This window comes from Mustela erminea, chromosome 1 (genome assembly GCF_009829155.1).
Source record: "Mustela erminea isolate mMusErm1 chromosome 1, mMusErm1.Pri, whole genome shotgun sequence".
NCBI classification, from domain to species: domain Eukaryota; kingdom Metazoa; phylum Chordata; class Mammalia; order Carnivora; family Mustelidae; genus Mustela; species Mustela erminea.
The window spans coordinates 160,949,638-160,973,168 of record NC_045614.1 but is presented as its reverse complement, the minus strand read 5'-3'; the positions used below and the strand labels follow the sequence as shown (position 1 = coordinate 160,973,168).

Below are 23,531 nucleotides of genomic sequence, written 5' to 3'. Positions count from 1 at the left end.
AAAAGAAAAACAAATCTGGGGGCATCACATTGCCTGTATTCAAGCTCTATTACAAAGCTGTAATCATCAAGACAATATGGTACTGGCACAAAAACTGACACATTGATCTATGAAACAATAGAGAGCCCAGAAATAGACATTAACAGGTTTTAATTACACTCTTTTCAATTACATCCTTTCGTTGCCATCTATTTCCTGCCATGTCTAAATATTTCTCTAGCACTTGTCATGAGTCAAATCTGTTATTCCCTGTCTTTTGAGTTCTCCCCAAGTGTTCCCCGCTCCTCCCAATTTCTTTCACCTTTTCCTCACCTTAGATTTCCAATTTTCTTTCTCCTAAGAACTGGTTCTCTTCTCTCATAACTAGACATAATATGGAAATGTGGAAGCCAGGGTTTCTCAGAATGTTTTGGAACTTCTTTGGAATGATGGCAAGGAAACACAGAATGGATTCAACTTTATTTTCACCTGCCTATGACTGCTCTAAATTCAGTCTCTCTACTCATTTCTTCTACCTGTTCATGTTTCAGGATAAGATCCATCATATAAAGTGTTCTGGTGTGAACTTGAAATTATTGACTTTGAATAACCATTTATATATTCTTATATTCTCTGACCCTCATTTTCTTAAACAAAATTACCCATTCACTTTTTGTCCCTATTTTAAAACTTAACAACCCCAAAAAGAAACAGGATTTCCTTCTTAACCTGTGTGCTAGAAATATTAGAAATATCAAAGGAGAAAAAAATAATTACACATTAATAAATATAAGGTTCAAAAAACAAGATTTCAAGGAGACAAAAAAATACAAACCAAGAAACTAGAGGAAACACTACATTTTGTCTAGTTACACAAGTTCAGTTTCACTCCATTCCAGGATCCCCAGTATTTCCCTGGGCTCAGCTAGACAACTAGTCAGTGTATGAATGACATAAAGTAAATATGAAGGTTTTCCAGATAATATACAAATTTATCACTGCTACTAGAACAAATTAGAACACATTTCATGAGTGGCTAAAGAGCAATCTTGGCACTTCAAAATACATTACATTTTGCTAAAAAATATCACAGCATCAGACTTACCAGATACCAGGATGTTGACAGACATCAGTACCCTCAAAGCTGAAGTCCCCAGAGTATGCATTTAAAGTGGTTAGCTGCCGACTGGCCAAGGACAGGAAATCTCACTGAGTTTTATTGAGCGATAAACCAAAAAAGCCAATACTAATGATTCATTGGTTCTTCCACAGTGCTGAAGTAACACACAATTTATTTAGAAAGTAGCATTTCAGGAAACATAAATTACATATGGAAAAATGCAAAAATATTTAGTGTAAAGCTTGATGAACTTTTACATATGCATGAATTCAGATAATGACCTCCAAAACCAAGGTAAGACCATTACACTATTCAAAATCTTCTTTCTTGTTTCTTCTCTGTCAATAGCCCTTCTCCAAAGAGAAACACTGCACTGACATCTATCACCATTTTGCCTAAATATAAATGAAACTGTTCCCATAGTTCATTTTTGTAACACTGTATAGTGTTTTTTTGGTCTGACCATGCCATAACTTATTAATCCATTTTGCTGTGGACCTGGATTTTTCAATTCAAAAATAACACAAATGAAACTTCTATGAACATTTCTGTTTTGTACATACCTTTTGGTCTGACTATGTATTTAATGAGTACATTAAACAAAATTCTTTGTATGAGAATGTTATTACTGTAATGTACTATGTGTGTTCATGGGGAAAGGTGGATGCACTTAGACTCCTGTATGCAAAGCCCATGTGTGATGGCAGGTCTGCTGAAGTACTCCATGGGTAGTCAAGTGAGGATGTATTGTGTCCCTTTGGAGAAGAAGGCAAACTGAGAGGCTGTTGAAATAAGCACTGAATGAAAGATACTAGATGATATTACTAATTTTAATAATGTTGGATATTGGACATGTGACCTTTAATGGATGTAGCAATGGTATTAAGTTTGCAATAATTTACCATGAGGAACCATTCATTCTTTGCAGATTTAAGAACCAGGCAAATTGAGCTGTCCAATGCAGAAGCAGTGGGAATAATCCCCTATTTATTGATTAGGTCTTTTTTTTTAACCTCCCTGATTTTTTTTTCTTATTCTTTTTTTTAATTAAATTAATTTATTTATTTTCAGCATAACAGTATTCATTATTTTTTTCACCACACCCAGTGCTCCATGCAATCCATGCCCTCTATAATACCCACCACCTGGTACCCCAGCCTCCCACCCCCCTGCCACTTCAAACCCCTCAGATTGTTTTTCAGAGTCCATAGTCTCTCATGATTAGGTCTTACAGAATGTTTCAGTCTATCAGGAGACTGTTTTAACTTGCACTGAGCCATATTAACTATTTTCACTGAAGGTCACCAGGTCCCATTTTGTCAAATTTAATTGATGACATAATTAATTCATTCATTCATTTTTTATTACTTATTGTATCAGAGTGTGTATGGCTTCTATTTTAGTCTGTTTGGGCTAATACAACAAAACATTATAGGCTGGGTAACATATAAACAATAGGAATTTCTTCCTCATACTTGTGTATGCTGGGAAGTCTAAAAACAAGTCACCAGTACATTCAGTACTGCTGAAGACCTGCTTTCTAGTTCATAGACCAATTTTACATTTCCTCCTCACATGGTAGAAGGGAAGAGCTAGCTTTCTAGGACATCTTTTCTAAGGACATTCATCTCATTCACGAAGTCTCTGTCATTCTGATCTAATCAGCCCCCAAAGGCCACACCTCCAAATACTGCCTTTCAGAAAAACTGGTTTCAATATGTAAATTTGGATGAGGGGGACACAAATATTCAGTCTATAGTAGACTGAAAACACAACTGAAGGGTGGACCCTGGAAAGTGTGGCTCAAGTGGCCTAGCTCCAAGGTGGCTGCCACCTGGGCTAGTATCTAGCCAGTGGAGTTTAGCCATTGAGGACTGTTGTTTGTTTTTTTATTAACCTTCCAAAACCAAGAAAATCTGGGTAAGGAGAGACATCATAGACACAGCAGCAAGCTGCAGGGTTAAAGTCCCCACTCACCAACAGGCAACAGTTCCTTCTCAAGCTCTTCTCCTGGTGGTTTGGAGTTAATTAGTAAGCCAAGAACAGACCCCAAGAAGCTATGCAAGAATCATGGTGATGCTTTCTTGCTCAGAGTGACAAAAAATTTATAAGATTGAAAAATTTTTTATTTTGATGGTGAGACACAACAAATGATACTCAGCATAGATGTAAGGCAGACTCTCTGTGACAATTCCATATAAAAGAAGGCTGACATACAGAGTCACACAGAGGATGAACTAGGTTCAGGGTAATAGTGAGAACTGTAGGGAGAAGTTTGTGTATGGCAAGTAGAGCAGAGTTAACTAGATTTCCTGGTTTCCCACACATTGGCTACTTTGTTCTTTTTTTTTTAAAAAAAATTATTATATTTAAATTCAATTAATTAGTGTATCATTAGTTTCAGAGGTAGAGTTCAATTATTTATCCATTGCATTTAACACCCAATGCTCATTATATCAGGTACCCTCCTTAATGCCCATCACCCAGTTACCTCAACACCCACCCCCTCCCCTTCAGCAACCCTCAGTTGCTATAGTTAAGAATGATTATGGTTTTTCTCTCTCTCTAATTTCATCTTGTTTTTTTTCCTCCCTTCCCTTATGTTCATCTGTTTTACTTTTAAACTCCACATATGAGTGAAATCATGTGATAAATTTATTTCTCTGATTGATTTATTTCACTTAGCATAATATCCCCTAGTTCCATCCACGTCATTACAAATGTAAGATTTCATTTTCTTTGAGGGTTGAGTAATATTTATATATCTATGTAGATATATATAGATATATGTATCTCACACTTTCTTTATCCATTCATCTGTCAATGAACATTGAGGCTTTTTCCGTATTTTAGCTATTATGGACATTGTTGCTATAAACATTGGTGTGCAGGAACCCCTTCAGTTCACTGTATCTTTAGGGTAAATACCTAGAAATGCAGTTGCTGGGTCATAGGGTAGCTCTATTTTTAACTTTTTGAGGAACCTCTATACTGTTTTCCACAGTGGCTGTACTAGTTTGCATTCCCCCCCAACACTGTAAGAGGGTTCTCTTTTAGCCACATCCTTACCAATGTTTGTCATTTCCTGACTTGTTAATTTTAGCCATTCTGACTGGTGTGAGGTGCTATCTAACTGTGGTTTTGATTTGTTATTTCCTTGACACCAAGTGATGTAGAGCATTTTCTCATGTATCCTTTGGCCATTTGTATGTCTTCCTTAGAAAAATTTCTGCTCATGTCTTCTGCCCATTTCTTGACTGGATTGTTTTTTAGGTGTCAAGTTTGTTAAGTTCTTTATAGACCTGGATATTACCCCATTATCCAATAAGACATTTGCAAATATCTTCTTCCATTCTGTAGGTTGTCTTTTTGGTTTTGCCGACTGTTTTCTTTGCTGTGCAAAAGATTTTTATCTTGGTGAATTGGCTAATTTGAATAATTTCATTGGCTCCAGGGCACAAGGGCTGCTCCTAGCTGTCTGGTGTTGGTCCTGGGACAATTAAGGCAGGTGCATGGTGGCCCAGAGTGGGAATTCTAGCAAGGAAGTTGTTGAGAGGTGGGATTTAATCAAGTGTTTAATAAGAAGGGGAACTAACTGGCTTCTGACCAAGGCATTAAAACTAAATAAAAACAGCATTAAGAAAACTCTGTCAAATAGATCTCAGAAAGAAGCAACTCTGCTGACACCATGATCTTGGACTTCTAGCTTTTAGAACTGTGACAGAGTATTTTCTGTTGATTTAGCCACTTAGTTGTGGTACTTTGTTAAGGCAGCTCTAGAAAACTAACACATTTCCAAGCTAATAGTGCCATTTTTATTCCTACCATTGCATATAGCCAGTTACACACATCCTCACCACATTTTCCAGTACAATTTGCTGCTTCTTACATCTCAACTAAGATTAGCTACAATTCAAGTGGTCAACAGCCCTGTGGCTGCCAACTAACATATAGGACACCATCATTCAAGAGCATTATTTGTCGTTATGGTCATTATGATGCTCTAAAATTTTTTGACAAAGGAACAAATATACTTAATCCTTTCTCAGAACTTGATAATATTGCAAAAATATTCTAATATCTTTCAACATAAAATTTTAAATGGTAGAGATGCAGTTCATAAAACAACCATCAAAATATGCATAAATTCTGAATACTCAAAATTTGCAATAAAACCTAAATGAGTTTATGCATGACCTTGGTAACAACGGAGTGAAGAAGAAGAAGAGGAAGAGGAAGAGGAAGAGGAAGAAGAAGAAGAAGAAGAAGAAGAAGAAGAAGAAGAAGAAGAAGGAGAAGAGGAGAAGGAGGAGGAGGAGTGGAGGAGGAAGAGGAAGAGGGAGGAGGGAGGAGGAGGAAGAGGAGGAGAAGGAGGAAAAAAAGGAGGAAGAGGAGGAGGGAGAGGAGGAGGGGGAGGAAAATAAGGAGGGGGAGAAGAAGGAAGAGAAAGAAAATTCCCTTCTCTTTAAATTTCCTTAAAGTTTCTCTCTCTCTCTCTTTTTTTTTTTCTCTCTTCCACATGCTACACATAACTAAAGTGCATTTATCAATCACTTCTACAATCAATTGTCTCAGTCCACTAGGGCTACTGTAGGAAAATATCACAAACTTAGTACCAGCAGGGTTCTGCTGAGGCTTCTCTTCCTGGCAGATAGCTGCCTTCTCATCATGTTTTCAGATGGCTTTCTTCTGTGTATGTGCTTGAGTGAAATATGTTTCTGGTGTCTCTTCGTCCTTTAAGAATAACAGTTATATTAGATTAGGACCCCGTCTTTAAAGCCACATTAAAGACATACTTCTTTTTTTTAAATTAATTAATTAATTATTTTTAATAAACATATATGTATTTTTATCCCCAGGGGTACAGGTCTGTAAATCACCAGGTTTACACATTTTGCAGCACTCATCATAGCACCTCCCCTCCCTAATGTCCATATCCTCATCACCCTCTCCCGTCCCCCCTCCCCCCAGCAACCCTCAGTCTGTTTTTTGAGATTGAGTCTTTTATGGTTTTTCTCCCTCCCAATCCCATCTTTTTTTCATCTTTTTCTTTTCAAACCGCCACATTGCATCTCCACTTCCTCATATCAGGGAGATTATATGATAGTTCTCTTTCTCTGATTGACTTATTTCGCTAAGCATAATACCCTCTAGTTCTATCCATGCCATCTCAAATGGCAAGATTTCATTCCTTTTGTGGCTGCATAGTATTCCATTGTGCATACATACCACAACTTCTTTATCCATTCATCTGTTGATGGACATCTAGGTTCTTTCCATAGTTTGTCTATTGTTGACATTGCTGCTATAAATATTCGGGTGCACGTGCCCCTTCGGAGCACCACGTTTGTATTGTTAGTATATATACCCAGTAGTGCAATCGCTGGGTCATAGGGTAGCTCTATTTTCAGTTTTTTGAGGAACCTCCACACTGTTTTCCAGAGTAGCTGCACCAACTTGCATTCCCACCAACAGTGTAAGAGGGTTCCCCTCTCTCCGCATCCTTGCCAACATTTGTCATTTCTTGACTTGTTAATTTTAGCCATTCTGACTGGTGTGAAGTGGTATCTTATTGTGGTTTTGATTTGTATTTCCCTGATGCCGAGTAATGTGGAGCATTTTTTCATGTGTCTGTTGGCCATCTGGATGTCTTCTTTGCAGAAAAGTCTGTTCATATCCTCTGCCCATTTCTTGATTGGATTATTTGTTCTTTGGTGTTGAGTTTGATAAGCTCTTTATAGATTTTGGATACTAGCCCTTTATCTGATATGTTGTTTGCAAATATCTTCTCCCATTCTGTCAGTTGTCTTTTGGTTTTGTTAACTGTTTCCTTTGCTATGCAAAAGCTTTTGATCTTGATTAAATCCCAGTAGTTAATTTTTGCCCTTGTTTCGGTTGCCTTTGGGGATGTTCCTAGGAAGAAGTTGCTGCGGTTGAGGTCAAAGAGACCTGTGTTTTTGCCTGTGTTCTCCTCAAGGATTTTGATGGATTCCTTTCTCACATTGAGGTCCTTCATCCATTTTGAGTCTATTTTCGTGTGTGGTGTAAGGAAACAGTACAATTTCATTTTTCTGCATGTGGCTGTCCAATTTTCCCAACATCATTTGTTGAAGAGGCTCTCTTTTTTCCAATCAGCATTCTTTCCTGCTTTGTTGAAGATTAGCTGACCATAGAGTTGAGGGTCTATTTCTGGGCTCTCTACTCTGTTCCATTGATCTATGTGTCTGTTTTTGTGCCAGTACCATACTGTCTTGATGATGACAGCTTTGTAATAGAGCTTGAAGTTTGGAATTGGGATGCCACCAACTTTGGCTTTCTTTTTCAATATTCCTTTGTCTATTCAAGGTCTTTTCTGGTTCCATGTAAATTTTAGGATAGTTTGTTCCATTTCTTTGAAAAAAATGGATGGGATTTTGATACGGATTGCATTAAATGTGTAGATCTCTTTAGGTAGAATAGACATTTTCACAATATTTGTTCTTCCAATCCATGAGCATGGAACATTTTTCCATTTCTTTGTGTCTTCCTCAGTTTCTTTCATGAGTACTTTATAGTTTTCTGAGTATAGATTCTTTGCTTCTTTGGTTAGGTTTATTCCTAGGTATCTTATGGTTTTGGGTGCAATTGTAAATGGACCCTTAATTGTAAATGGACCCTGACTCCTTAATTTTTCTTTCTTCTGTCTTGTTTTAGTGTAAAGAAATTCAGCAGATTTCTGTGCATTGACTTTATATCCTGACACTTTACTGAATTCCTGTACAAGTTCTAGCAGTTTTGGAGTGGAGCCTTTTGGGTTTTCCACATATAGTATCATATCCTCTGCGAAGAGTGGTAGTTTGACTTCTTTTTTGCCAATTTGGATGCCTTTAATTTCTTTTTGTTGTCTGATTGCTGGGGCTAGGACTTCTAGTACTATGTTGAACAGCAGTGGTGATAACGAACATCCTTGCCATGTTCCTGACCTTAGCGGAAAAGCTTTCAGCTTTTCTCCATTGAAAATGCTATTTGCAGTGGGTTTTTCATAGATGGCTTTGATAATATTGAGGTATGTACCCTCTATCCCTACACTTTGAAGAGTTTTAATCAGGAAGGGATGCTTCACTTTGTCAAATGCTTTTTCAGAATCTATTGAGAGTATCATATGGTTCTTACTCTTTCTTTTATTAATGTATTGTAACACATTGATTGATTTGCGGATGTTGAACCAACTTTGTAGCCCTGGAATAAATCCCACTTGGTTGTGGTGAATAATCCTTTTAATGTACTGTTGGATCCTATTGGCCAGTATTTTGGTGAGAATTTTCGCATCTATGTTCATCGGGGATATTGGTCTGTAATTCTCTTTTTTGATGGGATCCTTGTCTGGTTTTGGGATCAAGGTGATGCTGGCCTCATAAAATGAGTTTGAAAATTCTCCTTTCATTTCTATTTTTTGGAACAGTTTCAGGAGAATAGGAATTAGTTCTTCTGTAAATGTTTGGTCGAATTCCCCTGGGAAGCCATCTGGCCCTGGACTTTTGTTTGTTTGGAGATTTTTGATGACTGTTTCAATCTCCTTACTGGTTATGGGTTTGTTCAGGTTTTCCTTTTCTTCCTGGTTCAGTTGTGGTAGTTTATATGTCTCTAGAAATGTATCCATTTCTTCCAGATTGTCAAATTTGTTGGCATAGAGTTGCTCACAGTATGTTCTTATAATTGTATTTCTTTGGTGTGATCTCTCCTCTTTCATTCATGATTTTATTAATTTGGGTCCTTTCTCTTTTCTTTTTGATAAGTCTGGCTAGGGTTTGTCAATCTGATAATCCTTTCAAAGAACCAGATCCTAGTTGCGTTGATTTGTTCTATTGTTTTTTGTTTGTTTGTTTGTTTCTATTTCATTGATTTCTGCTCTGATCTTTATGATTTCTCTTCTCCTGCTGGGTTTAGGCTTTCTTTGTTGTTCTTTCTCCAGCTCCTTTAGGTGTAGGGTTAGGTTGTGTATTTGGGGCCTTTCTTGTTTCTTGAGAAAAGCTTGTACCGCTATATATTTTCCTCTCAGGACTGCCTTTGTTGTGTCCCACAGATTTTGAACCATTGTGTTTTCATTATCATTTGTTCCCATGAATTTTTTCAATTCTTCTTTAATTTCCTGGTTGACCCATTCATTCTTTAGAAGGATGCTGTTTAGTCTCCATGTATTTGGGTTCCTTCCAAATTTCCTCTTGTGATTGAGTTCTAGCTTCAGAGCATTGTGATCTGAAAATATGCAGGGAATGATCCCAATCTTTTGATACTGGTTGATACCTGGTTTATAACCCAGGATGTGATCTATTCTGGAGAATGTTCCATGTGCACTAGAGAAGAATGTGTATTCTGTTGCTTTGGGATGGAATGTTCTGAATATATCTGTGATGTCCATCTGGTCCAGTGTGTGTCATTTAAGGCCTTTATTTCCTTGTTGATTTTTTGCTTAGATGATCTGTCCATTTCAGTGTGGGGAGTGTTAAAGTCCCCTACTATTATTGTATTAGTGTCAATGTATTTCTTTGATTTTATTATTAATTGGTTTATATAGTTGGCTGCTCCCACGTTGGGGGCATAGATATTTAAAATTGTTAGGTCTTCTTGTTGGACAGACCCTTTGAGTATGATATAGTGTCCTTCCTCATCTCTTATTATAGTCTTTGGCTTAAAATCTAATTGATCTGATATAAGGATTGCCACCTCAGCTTTCTTTTGATGTCCATTAGCATGGTAAATTGTTTTCCACCCCCTCACTTTAAATCTGGAGGTGTCTTCGGGTCTAAAATGAGTTTCTTGTAGGCAGCATATTGATGGGTTTTGTTTTTTTATCCATTCTGATACCCTGTTCTTTTGATTGGGACATTTAGCCCATTAACACTCAGGGTAACTATTGAGAGATATGAATTTAGTGCCATTGTATTGCCTGTAAGATGGCTGTTACTGTATATTGTCTCTGTTTCTTTCTGATCTACTACTCTTAGGGTCTCTCTTTGCTTAGAGGACCCCTTTCAATATTTCCTGTAGAGCTGGTTTGGTGTTTGCAAATTCTTTCAGTTTTTGTTTGTCCTGGAAGCTTTTTATCTCTCATTCTATTTTCAATGATAGCCTAGCTGGATATAGTATTCTTGGCTGCATGTTTTTCTCATTTAGTGCTCTGAATATATCATGCCAGTTCTTTATGGCCTGCCACGTCTCTGTGGATAGGTCCGCTGCCAATCTAATGTTTTTACCCTTGTATGTTACAGACTTCTTGTCCCGGGCTGCTTTCAGGATTTTCTCTTTGTCACTAAGACTTGTAAATTTTACTATCAGGTGACGAGGTGTGGACCTATTTTTACTGATTTTGGGGGGCGTTCTTAGCATCTCATGGATTTTGATGTTTGTTCCCTTTGCCATATTAGGGAAATTCTCTACAATAATTCTCTCCAATATACCTTCTGCTCCCTTCTCTCTTCTTCCTCTGGAATCCCAATTATTCTAATGTGTTGTCTTATGGTGTCACTTATCTCTCTAATTCTCTCCTTGTGGTCCAGTATTTGTTTGTCTTTTTTGCTCAGCTTCTTTATTCTCTGTCATTTGGTCTTCTATGTCACTAATTCTTTCTTCTGCCTCATTTATCCTAGCAGTCAGAGCTTCCATTTTTTATTGCACCTCATTAATAGCTTTTTTTATTTCAACTTGGTTAGATTTTAGTTCTTTTATTTCTCCAGAAAGGGCTTTTATCTCTCCAGAGAAGGTTTCTCTAATATCTTCTATGCCTTTTTCGAGCTGGCTAGAACCCTAAGAATTGTCATTCTTAACTCTAGATCTGTCATATTACCAATGTCTGTATTGATTAGGTCCCCAGCCTTCTTTACTGCCTCTTGTTCTTTTTTTTTGTGGTGAGTTTTTCTGCCTTGTCATTTTGTCCAGATAAGATTTGCTTTCTCCTCCTCTGGAATTCCACTGTTCTCCTTGGTGAGTGAAGTTGGTCTTGGCTGGGTTTCTTGTTGATCTTCTGGGGGAGGGGCCTGTTGTAGTGATTCTCAAGTGTCTTTGCCTCAGGCGGAATTGCACCACCCTTACCAGGGGCCGGGCTAAGTAATCCTCTTGGGTTTGCTTTTAGGAACTTTTGTTCCCTGAGCACTTTCTGTAGAGTTCTGGAGGGTGGGAATAAAGATGGAGGCCTCCCAATCTCCAGCCCGGAAGAGCTGAGAGCTCGGGGTTCCGCTCCTCAGTGCACCCTCAGAGAAAAGTGCCCAACAGCCCCTGTCTCCCTGGCCTCTTATCACGCTTGGAGGAAAGCACTCAATCACTCACACTTGGAGAAAAGCACCCAGTCACTTCTGTCACCGTGGCCTCTGGCCGTGCTCTGAGCTCACCCAGCCTGTGACGGGTTCAAGGTAACTCCAAGCTGAGAGTTCACTCGTCGGCTTTGTCACTGTAGCCAGCTTCCCTGCTCTAATACCTGCAAGCTCTGCAGCACTCAGACACCCCCAGTCCTTCTGTGACCCCGCAGGACCCGGAGTTACACTGACCCCATGTGGGCTTCCCCCCAGTCTAGCCTCTGGAGCGATGTCCCTCTGTGGAGCATACTTTTAAAAGTCCTGATTTTGTGCTCTGTTGTTCCGCCACTTGCCGGGAGCCGGAACTTCTCCCTATGGTCTATCTTCCCATCACTTTGGATTCACTTCTCCTCAGGTCCTACCTTTCAGAAAGTGATCAATTTTCTGTTTCTAGAATTGTTGCTCTTCTTCTCTTTGATTTCCCATTGGATTTGTAGGTGTTCTCAATGGTTAGATAAGCTATCTAGCTGATCTCCTGCTACCTGATGTCGTCTCCGCCTGCTACTTCTCTGTGGAGAAGACCTACTTCTAAAGTAGGAGAAGTAGGAGAAGTAAAGTAAAGTAGGAGAAGACCTACTTCTAAAGACCTAAGACAGCTAAATACCTACTTCTTAACACAGTCACACCAGTGATAGGACTTCAACACACCTACTGCCATAACACAAACTTGTGATGAAAACTTTCAGAAAAATAGCAATAAAGGAAACTTCCCCATTTTGATAAAGGGCATCTATAAAAACCTACATCTCACCTTATAATTAATTGTTGAAGACTGGATGTTTTGCACCTTAAGTAGTGAACAAGGCAAGGATGCCTATTCTCAGAACTCTTATTCACAGTGTTGAAAGTTCTACCCAGTGCAAAAAGGCAGGAAAAAAAAAAAAGACTACAGATGATAAAGGAAAAAAAGAAATCTGTTCCTATTTGAAAAGAACACAAGTGAACTACTTTATATCTTGATCAATGTCAATGTCAATATAATAGTGATTTTGAGAGACTATGGACTCTGAAAAACAAACTGAGGGTTTTGGAAGGGAGGTGGGTGAAGGAATGGATAAGTCTGGTGGTGGGTATTAAGGAGAGCATGTATTGCAAGGAGCACAGGGTGTGGTGCATAAACAATGAATCTTGGAACACTGAAAAAATAAAATTAAATTAAGATGTTAAAAAAATAAAATAAAATAGTAATTATTATAATATAGTTTTACAAAATGTTACTATTGGGGAAAAAAAAGGGTTAAGGTGCATAGGATCTCTAGATTATTTCTTCTTTTTTTTTAATAGATTCCACAGCAATTCAGTAACATGGCAGGATACAAAGTCATTGTACAGAAATCAGTGGCTTTCTTATACACTAACAATGAAAATACAGAAAGGGAAATTAGAGAATCGATTCCATTTACTATAGCACCAAGAACCATAAGATACCTGGGAATAAACCTAACCAAAGAGGTAAAGGATCTGTACTTGAGGAACTACAGAACACTCATGAAAGAAATTGAAGAAGACACAAAAAGATGGAAGACCATTCCACACTCTTGGATCAGAAGAATAAACATTATTAAAATGTCTATACTATCTAGAGCAATCTATATTTTTAATGCCATTCTGATCAAAATTCCACCAGTATTTTTCAAAGAGCTGGAGCAAATAATCCTAAAATTTAGAATCAGAAGAGACCCCAAATTGCTGAGGAAATGTTGAAAAACAAAAATAAAACTGACAGCATCATGTTACCTGATTTCAAGCTTTACTACAAAACTGTGATCACCAAGACAACATGGTACTGTCATAAAAACAGACACATAGACCAGTGGAACAGAGTAGAGAGCCCAGACATGGACCCTCAACTCTATGGGCAAATCATCTTTGACAAAGCAAGAAAAAATATACAGTGGAAAAAAGGTAGTCTTTTCAAAAATTGGACAGCTATATGTAGAAGAATGAAACTCAACCATTCTCTTACACCGCACACAAAGATAAACTCGAAATGGATAAAAGACGTCAATGTGAGACAGGAATCCATCAGAATCCTAGAGGAGAACATAGGCAGTAACCTCTTTGATATCAGCCATAGCAACTTCTTTCAAAATATGTCTCCAAAGGCAAAGGAAACAAAAGCAAAAATGAACTTTTGGGACTTCATCAAGGCCAAGGAAGGGCTTGAACTCAAAACCCTGAGATCAACTCCTAAGCTAAGATCAAGCGTCAGACCATTTAACCAATTGAGTGACCTAAGTGCCCCACATCTAGCTTATTTCTTACAGTGGCTTGTGTATCTCTAATCATCTCAAAATTAAAGAAAATAATAATAATATAAAGTGAAAATCCCATTCTTGGGGCACCTGATGGCTTAGTGGGTTAAAGCTTCTGCTTTCAGCTCAGGTCATGATCTCAGGGTCCTGGGATCGAGCCCTATGTCAGGCTCTCTGCTCAGCAGGGAGCCTGCTTCCTCCCTCTCTCTGTACCTGCCTCTCTGCCTACTTGTGATTTCTCTCTCTTTCAAATAAATAAATAAAATCTTTCCCAAAAAATTCCATTCTCTTATTTGTAAGATTGCCTAAATAATTTTCTCTCAGGTGTTAACAAGTAACTGAAGTGTACTTTTTTGTGTTATGGCAAATATATATAACTTAAATTTCACCAGTTTTACCCATTTTAAAGTGTACAATTCACATTTGCACATTTAGTACATTCTCAATGTAAAGAAATCATCACTACCAAGTTTCAGGGGACTTTCAACATTCTAAAAGGAAACTCCATACTCATAAGTGCTCAACCCATAGCCACTGGCAATCACTAATCTGCTTTCTGTCTCTATGTATATGTCTATTTTAAATACTTCAGATATCCAATATCTTCAAAGTGCTGAAGGAAAATAACTGTTTAGATCGACTTATCTAGAAAAACATATTTTTCACAAATGAGGAGAAAATAAAGACCTCTTCTTGAGACAACAAAAACTGAGAACTTATTACCAACAAATACAGACCTCACTACCAAGACTCTGGAAAAACTTCAATTTAGGAAGGGAAGAAGGAAAATGGTATCAAAAAGATCTAAGTTTTAGGAAGAAATGCTGAACAAACAAAATTGTTAAATACATAAATAAACTTTTATAAAACATTATAATAATATCTAGTTTGGAGAATGTTTTTTTAAAACATGTAAAATTTCAAAAATAGATAATATAACTCTTAGATGGAAGATTAAGTAATTGGAGTAAAAATATCCTAAGATATTTTAATTCTTTAGCTAAGATAATATTGATTAATTTTAGATTTTAAGTATATATATACTGAAGGGGAATCTCAAAGAATAGGTATGCAGTATGTGATTTCCAGTACAATAAAAACAGAACTTTAAATGCTGTGTGAAGTCTAAAGGGAAGGGGGAAAGGATAAGCATAGAAAAATCAGGAAAATATAAAATATAATATATTAATATTTAATATTATATCAATCAAACATTAAAATAACAATAAATATTGAAATTGTCATTATTTTTGAACCTAGATAACATAATATGTAACAAAATACCTACCTAAAATACACACAACAGTGAGAATGTACTTAATATCACTAAACTGTACACTTAAAAGTAGTTAAAATGGTCATTTTATGTTATGAATATTTACAAAAAATATAAAGTGCACAGAGAAACAGGAAAATGCAATGCACAGTGAGAAAAGAAGACATTCAATTAAAACTAATTCAAAATTAACACGGATGAATGATATAGTGGACAAAAACACTAAAAGTCATTACAATATTATCATCCATATGTTCCAAAGGTTAATTCAACATATGGTATACATTAACTGAGACCCAAATTATATTTCTTTTTTTTTTTTTAATTCCAGCATAACAGTATTCATTATTTTTGCACCACACCCCGTGCTCCATGCAATCCGTGCCCTCTATAATACCCACCACCTGGTACCCCAACCTCCCACCCCCCGTCCCTTCAAAACCCTCAGATTGTTTTTCAGAGTCCATAGTCTCTCATGGTTCACCTCCCCTTCCAATTTCCCCCAACTCCCTTCTCCACTCTAAGTCCCCATGTCCTCTATGCTATTTGTTATGCTCCACAAATAAGTGAAACCATATGGTAATTGACTCTCTCTGCTTGACTTATTTCACTCAGCATAATCTCTTCCAGTCCCGTCCATGTTGCTACAAAAGTTGGGTATTCATCCTTTCTGATGGAGGCATAATACTCTATCCCCAGGGGTACAGGTCTGTGAATCACCAGGTTTACACACTTCACAGCACTCACCAAAGCACATACCCTCCCCAATGTCCATAATCCCACCCCCTTCTCCCAAACCCCCTCCCCCCAGCAACCCTCAGTTTGTTTTGTGAGATTAAAAGTCACTTATGGTTTGTCTCCCTCCCAATCCCATCTTGTTTCATTTATTCTTCTCCTACCCACTTAAGCCCCCATGTTGCATCACCACTTCCTCATATCAAGGAGATCATATGATAGTTGTCTTTCTCTGCTTGACTTATTTCGCTAAGCATGATACGCTCTAGTTCCATCCATGTTGTCGCAAATGGCAAGATCTCATTTCTTTTGATGGCTGCATAGTATTCCATTGTGTATATATACCACATCTTCTTGATCCATTCATCTGTTGATGGACATCTAGGTTCTTTCCATAGTTTGGCTATTGTGGACATTGCTGCTATAAACATTCGGGTGCATGTGCCCCTTTGGATCACTACGTTTGTATCCTTAGGGTAAATACCCAATAGTGCAATTGCTGGGTCATAGGGCAGTTCTATTTTCAACATTTTGAGGAACCTCCATGCTGTTTTCCAGAGTGGCTGCACCAGCTTGCATTCCCACCAACAGTGTAGGAGGGTTCCCCTTTCTCCGCATCCTCGCCAGCATCTGTCATTTCCTGACTTGATGATTTTAGCCATTCTGACTGGTGTGAGGTGATATCTCATTGTGGTTTTGATTTGTATTTCCCTGATGCCGAGTGATATGGAGCACTTTTTCATGTGTCTGTTGGCCATCTGGATGTCTTCTTTGCAGAAATGTCTGTTCATGTCCTCTGCCCATTTCTTGATTGGATTATTTGTTCTTTGGGTGTTGAGTTTGCTAAGTTCTTTATAGATTCTGGACACTAGTCCTTTATCTGATATGTCGTTTGCAAATATCTTCTCCCATTCTGTCAGTTGTCTTTTGATTTTGTTAACTGTTTCCTTTGCTGTGCAAAAGCTTTTGATCTTGATGAAATCCCAATAGTTCATTTTTGTCCTTGCTTCCCTTGCCTTTTGCGTTGTTCCTAGGAAGATGTTGCTGCGGCAGAGGTCAAAGAGGTTGCTGCCTGTGTTCTCCTCAAGGATTTTGATGGATTCCTTTCGCACATTGAGGTCCTTCATCCATTTTGAGTCTATTTTTGTGTGTGGTGTAAGGAAATGGTCCAATTTCATTTTTCTGCATGTGGCTGTCCAATTTTCCCAGCACCATTTATTGAAGAGGCTGTCTTTTTTCCATTGGACATTCTTTCCTGCTTTGTCGAAGATTAGTTGACCATAGAGTTGAGGGTCTATTTCTGGGCTCTCTATTCTGTTCCATTGATCTATGTGTCTGTTTTTGTGCCAGTACCATGCTGTCTTGATGACGACAGCTTTGTAATAGAGCTTGAAGTCCGGAATTGTGATGCCACCAACGTTGGCTTTCTTTTTCAATATCCCTTTGGCTATTCGAGGTCTTTTCTGGTTCCATATAAATTTTAGCATTATTTGTTCCATTTCTTTGAAAAAGATGGATGGTACTTTGATAGGAATTGCATTAAATGTGTAGATTGCTTTAGGTAGCATAGACATTTTCACAATATTTATTCTTCCAATCCAGGAGCATGGAACATTTTTCCATTTCTTTGTGTCTTCCTCAATTTCTTTCATGAGTACTTTATAGTTTTCTGAGTATAGATACTGTGTCTCTTTGGTTAGGTTTATTCCTAGGTATCATGGTTTTGGGTGCAATTGTAAATGGGATTGACTCCTTAATTTCTCTTTCTTCTGTCTTGCTGTTGGTGTAGAGAAATGCAACTGATTTCTGTGCATTGATTTTATATCCTGACACTTTACTGAATTCCTGTATAAGTTCTAGCAGTTTTGGAGTGGAGTCTTTTGGGTTTTCCACATATAGTATCATATCATCTGCGAAGAGTGATAATTTGACTTCTTTGCCGATTTGGATGCCTTTAATTTCCTTTTGTTGTCTGATTGCTGAGGCTAGGACCTCTAGTACTATGTTGAATAGCAGTGGTGATAATGGACATCCCTGCCGTGTTCCTGACCTTAGCGGAAAAGCTTTCAGTTTTTCTCCATTGAGAATGATATTTGCGGTGGGTTTTTCATAGATGGCTTTGATGATATTGAGGTATGTGCCTTCTATCCCTACACTTTGAAGAGTTTTGATCAGGAAGGGATGCTGTACTTTGTCAAATGCTTTTTCAGCATCTATTGAGAGTATCATATGGTTCTTGTTCTTTCTTTTATTGATGTGTTGTATCGCATTGACTGATTTGCGGATGTTGAACCAACCTTGCAGCCCTGGAATAAATCCCACTTGGTCGTGGTGAATAATCTTTTTAATGTACTGTTGAATCCTATTGGCTAGTATTTTGTTGAGTATTTTCGCATCTGTGTTCATCAAGGATATCGGTCTATAGCTCTCTTTTTTGGTGGGATCCTTGTCTGGTTTTAGGATCAAGGTGATGCTGGCCTCATAAAATGAGTTTGGAAGTTTTCCTTCCATTTCTATTTTTTGGAACAGTTTCAGGAGAATAGGAATTAGTTCTTCTTTAAATGTTTGGTAGAATTCCCCTGGGAAGCCGTCTGGCCCTGGGCTTTTGTTTGTTTGGAGATTTTTAATGACTGTTTCAATCTCCTTACTGGTTATGGGTCTGTTCAGGCTTTCTATTTCTTCCTGGTTCAGTTGTGGTAGTTTATATGTTTCTAGGAATGCATCCATTTCTTCCAGATTGTCAAATTTATTGGCGTAGAGTTGCTCATAGTATGTTCTTATAATAGTTTGTATTTCTTTGGTGTTAGTTGTGATCTCTCCTCTTTCATTCATGATTTTATTTATTTGGGTCCTTTCTCTTTTCTTTTTGATAAGTCGGGCCAGGGGTTTATCAATTTTATTAATTCTTTCAAAGAACCAGCTCCTAGTTTCGTTGATTTGTTCTATTGTTTTTTTGGTTTCTATTTCATTGATTTCTGCTCTGATCTTTATGATTTCTCTTCTCCTGCTGGGCTTAGGGTTTCTTTCTTGTTCTTTCTCCAGCTCCTTTAGGTGTAGGGTTAGGTTGTGTATCTGAGACCTTTCTTGTTTCTTGAGAAAGGCTTGTACCGCTATATATTTTCCTCTCAGGACTGCCTTTGTTGTGTCCCACAGATTTTGAACCGTTGTATTTTCATTATCATTTGTTTCCATGATTTTTTTCAATTCTTCTTTAATTTCCCGGTTGACCCATTCATTCTTTAGAAGGATGCTGTTTAGTCTCCATGTATTTGGGTTCTTTCCAAACTTCGTTTTGTGGTTGAGTTCTAGCTTTAGAGCATTGTGGTCTGAAAATATACAGGGAATGATCCCAATCTTTTGATACCGGTTGAGTCCTGATTTAGGACCGAGGATGTGATCTATTCTGGAGAATGTTCCATGTGCACTAGAGAAGAATGTGTATTCTGTTGCTTTGGGATGAAATATTCTGAATATATCTGTGATGTCCATCTGGTCCAGTGTGTCGTTTAAGGCCTTTATTTCCTTGCTGATCTTTTGCTTGGATGATCTGTCCATTTCAGTGAGAGGAGTGTTAAAGTCCCCTACTATTATTGTATTATTGTTGATGTGTTTCTTTGATTTTGTTATTAATTGGTTTATATAGTTGGCTGCTCCCACGTTGGGGGCATAGATATTTAAAATTGTTAAATCTTCTTGTTGGACAGACCCTTTGAGTATCATATAGTGTCCTTCTTCATCTCTTATTATAGTCTTTGGCTTAAAATCTAATTGATCTGATATAAGGATTGCCACTCCTGCTTTCTTCTGATGTCCATTAGCATGGTAAATTGTTTTCCACCCCCTCACTTTAAATCTGGAGGTGTCTTCGGGCTTAAAATGAGTTTCTTGGAGGCAACATATAGATGGGTTTTGTTTTTTTATCCATTCTGATACCCTGTGTCTTTTGACAGGGGCATTTAGCCCATTAACATTCAGGGTAACTATTGAGAGATATGAATTTAGTGCCATTGTATTGCCTGTAAGTTGACTGTTACTGTATATGGTCTCTGTTCCTTTCTGATCTACCACTTGTAGGCTCTCTCTTTGCTTAGAGGACCCCTTTCAAGATTTCCTGTAGAGCTGGTTTGGTGTTTGCAAATTCTTTCAGTTTTTGTTTGTCCTGGAAGCTTTTAATCTCTCCTTCTATTTTCAATGATAGCCTAGCTGGATATAGTATTCTTGGCTGCATGTTTTTCTCGTTTAGTGCTCTGAAAATATCATGCCAGCTCTTTCTGGCCTGCCAGGTCTCTGTGGATAAGTCAGCTGCCAATCTAATATTTTTACCATTGTATGTTACAGACTTCTTTTCCCGGGCTGCTTTCAGGATTTTCTCTTTGTCACTGAGACTTGTAAATTTTACTATTAGGTGACGGGGTGTGGGCCTATTCTTATTGATTTTGAGGGGCGTTCTCTGAACCTCCTGAATTTTGATGCTCGTTCCCTTTGCCATATTGGGGAAATTCTCCCCAATAATTCTCTCCAGTATACCTTCTGCTCCCCTCTCTCTTTCTTCTTCTTCTGGAATCCCAATTATTCTAATGTTGTTTCGTCTTATGGTGTCACTTATCTCTCGAATTCTCCCCTCGTGGTCCAGTAGCTGTTTGTCCCTCTTTTGCTCAGCTTCTTTATTCTCTGTCATTTGGTCTTCTATATCACTAATTCTTTCTTCTGCCTCATTTATCCTAGCAGTGAGAGCCTCCATTTTTGATTGCACTTCATTAATAGCTTTTTTTATTTCAACTTGGTTAGATTTTAGTTCTTTTATTTCTCCAGAAAGGGCTTTTATATCTCTCGAGAGGATTTCTCTAATATCTTCCATGCCTTTTTCGAGCCCGGCTAGAACCTTGAGAATTGTCATTCTGAACTCTAGATCTGACATATTACCAATGTCTGTATTGATTAGGTCCCTAGCCTTCGGTACTGCCTCTTGTTCTTTTTTTTGTGTTGAATTTTTCCGTCTTGTCATTTTGTCCAGATAAGAGTATATGAAGGGGCAAGTAAAATACTAAAAGGGTGGCAACAACCCCAGGAAAAAATGCTTTAACCAAATTAGAAGAGATCCAAAATCGTGAGGGGGGAGAAAGGGGATAAAAAGAGGTTCATAAAGGAAGAAAGAAAAAAAAAGAAAAAAGAAAAAAAAAAAAGAAAAAAGAAAAGAAAAGAATTTTAAAAAAAAAAAGGAAAACACCTAAGAAAAATGTAAAAAAGAAAATATATATATATTAGATAAACTAGTAAAAAATCGTTAAAAAAGAAAAAGGTAACAGTTAAAAAAAAAAAATTTTACCCGAAGGCGAGAAAGAAAAAAAAAAAAACTGAAAAAGAAAAAAATCAAATTAACTGCAAGACTAAAAAAAAAAAATCACAGGGAAAAAGCCATGAGTTCCGTGCTTGGCTTTCTCCTCCTCTGGAATTCTGCTGCTCTCCTTGGTATTGAAACCGCACTCCTTGGTAGGTGAACTTGGTCTCGGCTGGATTTCTTGTTGATCTTCTGGGGGAGGGGCCTGTTGTAGTGATTCTCAAGTGTCTTTGCCCCAGGCGGAATTACACCGCCCTTACCTGGGGCCGGGTTGAGTAATCCGCTCGGGTTTGCTTTCAGGAGCTTTTGTTCCCTGAGCGCTTTCCGTAGAGTTCCAGAGGACGGGAATACTAATGGCGGCCTCCTGGTCTCCAGTCCGGAGGAGCCGAGAGCCCAGGGCCCCACTCCTCAGTGCGCCCTCAGAGACCAGCGCCCAGTTACTCCCGTCTGCCTGACCTCCGGCCGCGCTCCGAGCTCTCCGAGCCTGCGACCAGTTCAAGGTAACACCGAGCTGTGAGCTTACTGTCGGCTCTGTCTCTGTAGCCGGCTTTCCCGTTCCAATACCCGCAAGGTCTGCGACACTCAGACACCCCTACTCCTTCTGTGACCCTGCGGGACCTGAGGCCACGCTGACCCCGCGTGGGCTTCGCCCCGGTTTAGCCTCTGGAGCGATGTCCCACAGCGGAACAGACTTTTAAAAGTCCTGATTTTGTGCACCGTTGCTCCACCGCTTGCCGGGAGCCGGCCCCTCCCCCCGGGGTCTATCTTCCCGTCGCTTTGGATTCACTTCTCCGCCGGTCCTACCTTTCAGAAAGTGGTTGTTTTTCTGTTTCCAGAATTGCTGTTCTTCTTCTCTTCGATCTGCCGATGGATTTTCAGGTGTTTGCAATCTTTAGATAAGCTATCTAGCTGATCTCCGGCTAGCTGAAGCAGTCTCAGCCTGCTACTTCTCCGCCATCTTGACTCCTCCCCAAATTATATTTCTAATGATGAATGCTACAATATATGAAGTGAAAAGTACACTGAATATAATTAACAGGAGACTACACATTGCAAAAGAAATAAATTATTGACTTTGAAAATAGAAATTACACTAAGATAGACAGAAAAAAAGAATGGAATATCAGTGAACTGTGGCCAATTTCAAGAGGATTGACTACATATACAAATTTGGAGTCGCCAAAGGACAAAAGAGAGAAAAGACCAAAAAAAAAAGAAAAAACTTTCGAGGAAAGAATAGCAAAAAAAAATTTCCTAGTTTAATAAATGGTACAAAACTACAGCTCCAAAAATGTAAAAATTCCAGGCACAAAAAATATGAAGAAAACTACACCAAAGCACACAGTAATCAAATTGCTCAAAACCACTGATAAAGGGGGGAGGAGACAAAATGGCAGAGAAATAGGACACACTGTTTCAACCTGTTCCCTAAAGTGAGCTGATTACCTACGAAAGAATTCTGATCACCCATGAAATCAGTCCGAGATTAGAATTATACACTTCTGGATCTCTATGGGGGCAAAAGATGCCAGTGGACAGGTAAATCAGAGTGGGAACATCAGACTGATATCATAAGATAAAAAGGAGAGGAAACCACCAGACCCCATTGGAAAGTGACCCACTGGAGAAAGTAATACCCCAATAAGAGAGTGCCCAGTGATTGGGGACCAGCATTAACTTGGAGTCTGGTTGAAAGCACTCAAAATGAGCAAAAGATCTTAAGGGGAAATTGGTGGAATTGGGCAGTTAGGGACAGGGACTTAAGCCCATGGACCCAGGATGGCCACCGCTGGCAGGGAACCCTCAGAGAGTGCAGCAAAGCCCAGTCTTGGTCCCTGAGCCACCAGCATGCCTGAAAGCATCTGGGTGGCAGTTGCTGTGAGGTCTGGGGTGGACGCCAGCAGGCAGAACCACAGCCTTTTGCACTCTGCACGCCCACTGCATGACCAGAGTCTCAGTCACACCCCACACACTCCCCTGAGAGGTCCGGCTGGGTGCTAGCCGGCACTCTCTAGGACCTGGAGAGTTGAGCACTCCCAGCCCAGGCCACTGTGAAAATCTCAGTGTGCTCTCTGCACGGGACCTCTCTGGTGGTCTGGACCTGCTCAGACAGCTGCAGCTAGTATTTCTCATGGTTTGGGGTACAAGCAAGAGTTCCTGTAACCCCAGAGACCATGACTGGGGACTTGCTCTGCCAGCAGCAGAGGGGGAATTTATGTGCTCTGGAGCACCCAGAGAGGAACAGACTGAAGCTTCTCTCTGAGAGGGAGGTCTGGGTGCAGTTTGCTTTCCTCTAAACCTCCAAAGAACAGCCAAAAGCCACCAAGGAGAGAGAAAACTAACAAACAAACAAAAACCTCCAGAGAACAAAGACTTGAAAAACGTTTCCTCAGAGCCCAGCCCCTTGATGGAGGCAGGAGGACTCAACTACAGCAAGACTCCCGAAAAAACCACGCAGCAGGCCCCTCCCCCAGAAAGCCAGCCAAAACAAACAAACAAA

General features: G+C 38.9%; 2 protein-coding genes across 4 annotated transcripts in view; both read right to left on the bottom strand.

Moving 5' to 3' along the window:
* The window catches only part of LOC116594019 (cell surface glycoprotein CD200 receptor 1-like), a 28,650-nt gene extending 27,457 nt beyond the window's left edge, over positions 1–1,193 (bottom strand). For all 3 annotated transcript variants that reach the window (XM_032348871.1, XM_032348866.1, XM_032348860.1), the window contains exon 1: positions 1,085–1,193. In XM_032348871.1, coding sequence (XP_032204762.1) covers positions 1,085–1,145 — 61 coding nt within the window. In that variant the 5' untranslated portion in view covers positions 1,146–1,193. The remainder of the gene's footprint in view (positions 1–1,084) is intronic.
* Positions 1–23,531, bottom strand: part of LOC116594003 (cell surface glycoprotein CD200 receptor 1-like) — a 134,921-nt gene that overhangs the window by 63,007 nt on the left and 48,383 nt on the right. The window lies entirely within an intron of this gene.